At 40.8% G+C, this 8,044-nt stretch overlaps 1 protein-coding gene across 1 annotated transcript; it reads left to right on the forward strand.

The window, feature by feature from the left end:
• Positions 1–6,767: 6,767 nt before the first annotated feature.
• LOC141386614 (uncharacterized) lies at positions 6,768–7,823 on the forward strand. Its single transcript, XM_073955525.1, has 4 exons — positions 6,768–7,036; positions 7,241–7,326; positions 7,444–7,621; positions 7,690–7,823. Exons 1-4 carry the CDS (start codon positions 6,835–6,837, stop codon positions 7,809–7,811), a joined length of 588 nt encoding a protein of 195 aa, XP_073811626.1. The 5' UTR covers positions 6,768–6,834; the 3' UTR covers positions 7,812–7,823.
• Positions 7,824–8,044: the final 221 nt, after the last annotated feature.

Consider the following 8,044-nt stretch of genomic DNA (forward strand, 5'->3'; position numbering starts at 1 on the left):
TGCATCAGCTAGTTAGCTCCATCTGGCAGGAAGAACGCAATATAGGGGCATAAGTCTTCTCCCTATCGCCTGCAAGATAGTGTCAAGGATATTGTGCGAACGACTAAAGTCCATGATCATCGAAATAATTGGACCTTACCAATGCGGCTTTAGACCTGACAAGTCCACCATCGACCAGATATGTGCCCTGCGGCAAATCCTGGAGAAGACCCAAGAGATGCAGTTCGACACCTTACACCTTTTTGTCGATTATAGAGCAGCCTTCGACAGCCCGCTACGTTCAAAGGTTATCCAAGCCATGTCTTAATTTGGTATTACCACAAACCTCATTCGGCTTTTTAAAATGACTCTAACTGACACAAGACCTTCAGTTAAAACAGGAAAGAACCTTTCCGAAGAGTTCTGTATCCAAAAAGGTTTCAGACAAGGAGACAGCCTTTCGTGTGATCTTTTCAACATCCTGCTGGAAAAGGTTATACGAGAGGCTAACGTCAAAGGAAGTGGCATAATCTGCTTATGCTGATGATATATGATATATATCATGGGACGATCAGTAAAAGAAGTAACAGATACCTTTATGATGATCGAAGGAGAATCTGCTAAAGTGGGTCTGGCGGTAAACGGCGAGAAGACCAAGTTGACGGTTTCGACGCGCAATCCGTCCATTGAGCTCGGATCAACGGTTGAAGTTGGTTCCTATGATTTTGAGGTAGTAAAAACTGCATCTACCTCGGCACCGCCGTAAACACAACAAACGACATTAGTTGTGAAATAAGAAGAAAAAAGAAGAATTGTATTGGCCAACAGATGCTACGTTGGCTGCATTAAGCACTTCAAAAACAAAGCTAAAACTCGTCAAACAAAACTAACACTTTAAAACACACTGATACTACCCGTGCTGGTGTATGGTTCTGAAGCCTGGGTACTTGCGCAAGCAGATAAGGCAGTGCTTGGAGTGTTTGAGAGAAAAACTCTTCGAAAGATCTACGGACCAATCTGCGTTGACGGGGAATATCGTCGTCGTATGAACCACGAACTGTATCAGCTATACAACGACATCAATATTGTTAAACGTATCGAATGCAGCGATTGCGTTGGCTAGGCCATATAATAAGAATGAGCGTTGATGAACCCGCTAAAAAGGCGTATAAATTCGAGCCACATGGCGGTGCTCGCAGAATTGGCAGGCCGAAAAATAGATGGCGCAAACAAATGGATGAAGAGACGACAAGGCGCGGTATTGCAGAAAGCGAAGCACTAAACAGAGAGAATTGGAGATCTTTTCTTAGTTCTGTCTATGGAACAAATGTTCTGTAATGGACCAGCTAAGTTAGTAAGTAAGTACAATTTGGAGTCATTTTAGCCACTACTGTTCATCAGTTTTTTCGCTGCGGCGCACCATAACTCTCGAAGCCATCAACTGATTTTAAAGATCGGTCCACTCCCTCTAGTGCCTCTCATACAGAAGTTTTAAATTTTTGGCTACAATGGTAGTCCTTATACATAGGTCACTTCGAATATGAAGTATATCGGTCCACCCTTTCGTTTTTATCCCACTTAAATTTTCGGGAAAATTGCTCCATTCTGCAAACCGAGTCGATTCGTTTTTCATCACATACCTGAATGACGAAAATGGTATAGTGTTGGAAGAGAAGATTGATAGCTCTTCGTTTTGCACGATGAATGAGTACACCGACAACAGATTTAATGGAAAGAAATTGGCGTCAATTGACAACCTGTCATTATTCTTGGGTCCGGTCAGAACTACATTTTTCTGTGGACCGCCCTTCGTCACTTCTGAATGCCTCATTTTCGTCAACTACGACAATTAGGATTGGCGTATACCTGAAAAAACGCCAAAATTATTTGGACCTATTGAGAGGCCCTCTAAGAAAAATTTATGAGTCCTGCGAATATATACACCGTTAAATAGGATATTGGGAGCACTTTCTGATTATATTTATTTCAATACATGATGATTGTAGAAAATTTGAAATATTGACCGTTTATGAAAACACTCTACATTTGTGGGTGGACCTATTGAGGGGCCCTCTAGGAAAAAATTATGAGTCGTGCCCTCCATATATCCGCAGGACTCATAAATTTTTCCTAAAGGGCCCCTCAATAGGTCCACCTACAAATATATAAAAAGCGTTGAGCCCGGACGGAATCTACATGGAAATGCTAAAACAGCTGGATACTCCAGCAGCCCAGTATCTCACTAAAGTTCTCAAGCAATCGATATACGCCCTCATTATTTCCAATGCCTACAAAATGAGCAAGATGGGTTACAGCAAATGTGTAAACCCTACAGACCTATTTCATTTTAGTCAGGCCTAAAAAAAGAACCGTGAGGCTTTACTTCTCGTCAGCTTTCAAAGCAGCTATCCATCCATCAGCAGCATAGTACGTTACGACAAGGAACGGCATATTATCAAGGCTATCATGTATGAAGTAATACTTTTTCAAAACCTACTCCTCACCTCCGGGTACCTCCTCAAAAAATTTGAAAATGTTTACCGCTTAATCCGTATTAAGGCCAGTTCTCAAACAACCATCAATAAGTGTTCCTCATCGAAATTTTTGAATCCCATCTATGTTTGGACGAAATTCGTTTCAGACAACTTGTAGTCGATTTAGACCATTCCTTTCGTCTATCGGTCTTGCTGGTACGCATAATTTTTCTCAGGCGGATCAACTGATTTGGTCCAATCTTTGCACCTCGTAGTATATTGTCGACACATAGATCAAGATTGAGGATTGACTGTATTTCGGCTACCTAACACAAATTATCCATAGTATCTTTATCCTCCAAATTATCCTTATAATAATTCTTCTAATATAAAAATGAAAATGATTTAAAGATGAGTGACAAAAAATTAAACAAAATATGATGAAATATTTGAAACCATTCTGTTTACCTTAGTGGAAGGTCAGCTACACAAAATAAGTTTGTTAACAAAAATGTTTTTATTTTCTTTATGACTGCCATTCGAATTTATAGCTGTATTGAGATTAATGTAGTACAGCTGCATTGCCAATTACAAATATCGCATAAATAATTTGAAATCTACATTCAATCGACTGCACCACAAAAGAGGTTCAACAAATAAATTCCAGCTACACTAAAGCAAAATTGAGCTAATTTGATTGACCAAGTAAGTTGTTGTACTGCTATAGTAAAAGTAACGATGAAAATTTGATTTGGTACTCTTTAAATAAAGCACCAGGTAGCCATCGAATTCAATGAACATTTTGCTTATTATCATAAAATATACAATAACGTTCAAAAAAACGCTCCAACAATAAATTGGGACACAAAATGATGTTAATGTGAATGCAAAAATTTATTGGAGTCGAAATAAAGGGAAAAGTAGATACAGTGAAATCACAATAATTAGCACAGTTAGCCTCGTTAGTTTAAAGGGAAGTGTGTTTTTACAATTGGCAAAAAAACCCATGATATAAAATCAATATATTTTCTAGTTCTTTTGTTTATTTTCTCTATGTCTCATTTTCGGCAAAGCCGACTGATATTCTTTTACTTGTTTTATATTTGCATATTTTTTAATACATCTATGAACATTGTTATTAATCAAAATTGTAAACATTAACTAATTTACAAACTACTCACTCTTGACATACAGTTTAGTAAACATGAATCGTAACTTGAGTATTAATTAAACCAATACACTTGAACGTAGAGCAAATGCACACACACAACAACATTTTCTTACTTATCAGTCATTCTCTGAAGAACACATAAAGACATAAAAATATAGTTTGTTGTCCAATACTGGACAACCGTGAATGAAGGAGGATATGCTCATAAATTGTAATAATAAATTAAGTCTAGATAAACTTTTGAAGTGAAATGGAAACACTAAAAGAAATTGCTTAGAAAAATGAAAATATATGTATTATGCCGAGGCGATTTGTGTGGAAGAAAAAAACCTTAATGAGCCCTTCGCGTTTCTGATTCCTGGGATTGAACTGAGCAAAAATGACCACTATTGAGCGGATTGACCCGGGACCATCCAACATCAGCGTTCCGGCCAGCGGCTGCCACTTCAGTGTACATGCGTTTGTATTTGTTTCGTTTTTCTGTGCTGGGAGCAGCATATCCTGGAATGTCTGCTCCGGATTCTTTTGGTATATATTATATTTGTGCTCGGTTTGTCACATCCGCATCTTCACCCATATCAAATCTTCGGTGAGATGCAATAGATGTCAGGAGTGGGTGCATTTAAGGGGTTGCTCTGGATCACAGTACGTTGTGATGGTTACAACGTAATAAGGAAGGATCGCACCAGATGTGGAGGTGGGGGATTAGCTTTCCTTTTGCATCAGTCTGTTCAATACAGACGTATCTCCCTTGAGCTTGCCTCTAACGACCCGTACATGGAATGTATTGGGGTAGCAGTCAGGTGTGGAACTGCCGAGATAAAGTTGCTGAATGTATACATCCCGCCGAGAAATAGCTGTATCTCAGATTATAAGCCTGACATTAACCCGATTTTGGAAGGTTATAATCGCCTGGTCCTGGGGGCTTTAATGCGCATAATGAGATGTGACATTTGGCCCTCGGAAATGACCAGAGGGGTATAGCGCTGGTTGAGCAGATTGATAGCTCTACGTTTTGCACGGTCAATGAGGACGCCCCTACCAGAATTAGAGGAGTGTGTCACAGTTCGCCAGACATAACCATCTTGTCAACTGGTATGACAAATGACGTCACCTGGCAACCCGTTGTTTCCCTTGGATCAGACCATCTCCCCATAATTGTCTCCATCAGCAGACCACCCTATTTCATCACCTCTGAACGCCGCACATTCGTCAACCATGGGAAAGCTGATTGGCCGAGTTTCAGAGAGTTCACCAATCGCCGCTTCAGAGAATTGCCCAATCCTTCTGATGTTCGGGTAGCGGAAAGGACGATCCAAGACATCATCAATGCTGCAGCCGCTCGCTATGCTGGTCGAATAGCCGAAGTAAGACCAAATTTCCCAGTAGAGGCGACGGGATTAGCAAATGAGCATGATGAGCTTCGTCGAACCAAGCCCGACGACCCCAGAGTCAGGGAGCTGACACTGGAAGTTAACAGGCTGGTCGGCGAACATAAGCGGAACAGGTGGTTAAATCCTCTGAAGAGTTGCAACATTGGAGCCGGTATAGGTGAATTGTGGGCAACGGTTAAGTCACTCTCGAACCCTGGAAGAAGGGAAGATAGGACATCAGTCACGTTTAGCGGCGTTACATAGACTGACCCGAAGAGGTGTGCAAGTTATTTCAATCGACAGTATGTCGAGCACCCCGAAAGTGACAGGGCGAAGAGAAGAGTGTTACGTCGCATTAGATCTCTTCCTGCCGAGGATGAACCACCACAGTTTACAGTGGATGATGTTGCGAATGCCATCAGGAACGCTAAATCATCCAAAGCGTTGGGCCCTGACGGAATGTTGAAACAGCTGGATGAGCCAGGAGTGGAGTATCTCACTAAAGTTCTTAACCTGTCGCTAGCCTTGTTCCCGAAAAGGACAGGGTGGTCCCGCTACTGAAGCCAGGCAAGGATGCCAGCAAAGGTGAATCGTACAGGCCGATTACGCCTTTGTCACCAGCATTAGAAATAGCTATCAAGTTGCCGATCATCAGCATGGATTCCGTAAGCAGCACAGCACGACAACAGCGCAGGACGCCATCTCCACACATATTTGTCGAGGACTCAACCAGGATCGGCCGAGTGATAGAACAGTGATGGTGGCGCTTGACTTATCAAAAGCATTTGATGCTGTCAAGCACTCCACGCTATTCGAGGACATCGAGCAGACAACCCTCCGGCCAAGTCTGAAACGTTGAATAATCAACTATATGTGTGGACGCCAATCGTATGTGGAAATCAGGAACAAGAAATCCAAGCCCCGTAGAGTGAAACAGGGAGTTCCCCAAGGTGGGGTGATATCTCCGGAACTGTTTAACCTCTACCTCTCCTGTATTTCGCCCCCTCCAGACGGCATCGAGATCGTAACGTATGCGGATGATTGAAATATCCTGGCGTCAGGTACCTTCCCTGATGACATCTGTGACAAACTGAACACCTATTAAACCGATGTTACCACCTTTTTCCACTCGAGTAATATGCAGATTTCCGCCACAAAATCTACGGCCACTCTGTTCCCCACATGGACAGCGCAGTTTGGACGAGAGTTGAATGTCATGGTCGACGGTAGCAGAATTCCGACCACAAGCTGCCCCAAAATTTTAGGGGTTACATTCGACACTACATTCAAGTCGTGCGCACACGCCACATCTATCTGCGACAAACTGAAAAGCGGGAACAAGGTCCTCGAGTCCCAAGCCGGCAGCACTTGGGGTGCAGATAAAGGAACCTTGTTGACCACATATAACGCGATAGGTCAGAATGCCGCCCTGAGAACAGCAACAGGGTGTCTTCTCAAGTCTTCAGTGGACCATCTACATGAGGAGGCAAAGATTCTTCCAGTAAAGCAACATAATGAGATGCTTGGGTGTTACCGTGAGAACCATCCCAATCACCATCTGCTGGCTAGGCCCGACACATTCAGACATATCAGGAATGATATTCATGCTCTAGAGAGGGAGGTCTAAAAAAAACTTACATCGAGAACATTTATTATGGGAGGTCCACCTTGAGCTATGCATTCCTGAAGAGCAAAAAGTTTGTCTATGTTGATCATTAAACCTTCTTCAATTCTTATGTTAAATTAAAAAAAAACGACTAATTTAAATAATGTCAAACTTCAAATAGTTTTCCGTTTATTTTCAATTCCGATTTTCTTGAAAAACCATTTAAAAAGAATGTTCAGTGACACCAGTATTCGACTGCCCAACTCACCATCGTCATGTAATATTTTGGGTATTTCATATCGTGTCGTGTCCATTGGGATAGCGTGTTTGCTGCTGATGCAGGATCTTAGTCTAATCATTACGTATTCCCAACGTCATGAAATTCCCTGTAGTCTGTGGCATTTGGGTATCGACAGCTTAGTGATTCAGCATGGTAAGAGACACGAAATGGAAAAAAGCACGCCAATCAACGGAAATCCAAGAAAAAGAAATCAAATGAAAACACATAACCTCACACGCAAAAACCAGATTGAAATTGAAATTCCATTATTACGATGATGAATAATATTTGTATTTTCAAGTCTCCAAAGAATGAAGTTTTTATTTCGATTTCTATTTTTTTATTTTTTTCACACAGGCGAAGGTGACTGGGCATTGACTGGTTTATACTTAGCCATTTTGTGTCTGGCCACAAATACATCATTACTTTGGGGAGCTATTTGGGTAAGTGTGCAATAGAAATGATTTATATCATTGTGATATGGTAGTATGCGTTTTAATATATTTACTGATTCAATTTGGATAAGATTCCGTCTAATTTCCGCTGCATATTTATTTAAGCGTAAGCCAACCTTTGTTGTCTGCTGGTATTTGGGTGGAATACCACAATTTTTCTACCTTTTAAGCTTACAAATTTTCTGCTTGTTTACGGAAACCTGCAATCGCTGCGACAGAAACGATTGGGAGTATCGTCGTTATTATAACAAGGCATTTTTTATTGGCGCCATTTTAACGTGGTGTAAGTGATGTTGTTGGGTGTGGGTATTGAAAAATAAATATAACATTTATTTACAATTTCTGTTTCAGATCTATATTCCACATTTGCCTACAAAATTCACTTATTTTATCAAGATTTGGTTTATTTGCATGAGGAAGCAAGCTTGAAATATTATTTCTATAAACTAAAGAAGTTTCGTTGTTTAAAATAAAACAATTTTAGATAGCGAAATTTTGTTACCACTACCTAAGTCAGACCAATGCTAGAAAATGTAGTAGCAAAGACTCCTGAAGGTTTAATATTTCCCAGCAAAAATAAAATCCAGTGGTCTTCTCTATAAAGACCTGGGGTCTTCTATCTGAAGACTTCTCTATGACCAAGAATTTTCTCTACGAAGATCTGCATTTTTTTCTATGAAGACTTGAGGTATATTCTATAAAGACC

The sequence above is a fragment of the Musca autumnalis genome, unplaced genomic scaffold, assembly GCF_047663935.1.
Source record: "Musca autumnalis isolate F117 unplaced genomic scaffold, ASM4766393v1 scaffold_5, whole genome shotgun sequence".
Taxonomy (NCBI): Eukaryota; Metazoa; Arthropoda; class Insecta; order Diptera; family Muscidae; genus Musca; species Musca autumnalis.

Excerpts from the sequence above, each read along its gene's own strand:
- LOC141386614 (XM_073955525.1), top strand. The coding sequence starts at position 6,835 with ATGTTCAGTGACACCAGTATTCGACTGCCCAACTCACCATCGTCATGT. Across the intron at positions 7,327-7,443 it reads TACTTTGGGGAGCTATTTGG|CGTAAGCCAACCTTTGTTGT; the intron begins GTAAGTGTGCAA and ends TATTTATTTAAG. Across the intron at positions 7,622-7,689 it reads TGGCGCCATTTTAACGTGGT|ATCTATATTCCACATTTGCC; the intron begins GTAAGTGATGTT and ends TTTCTGTTTCAG.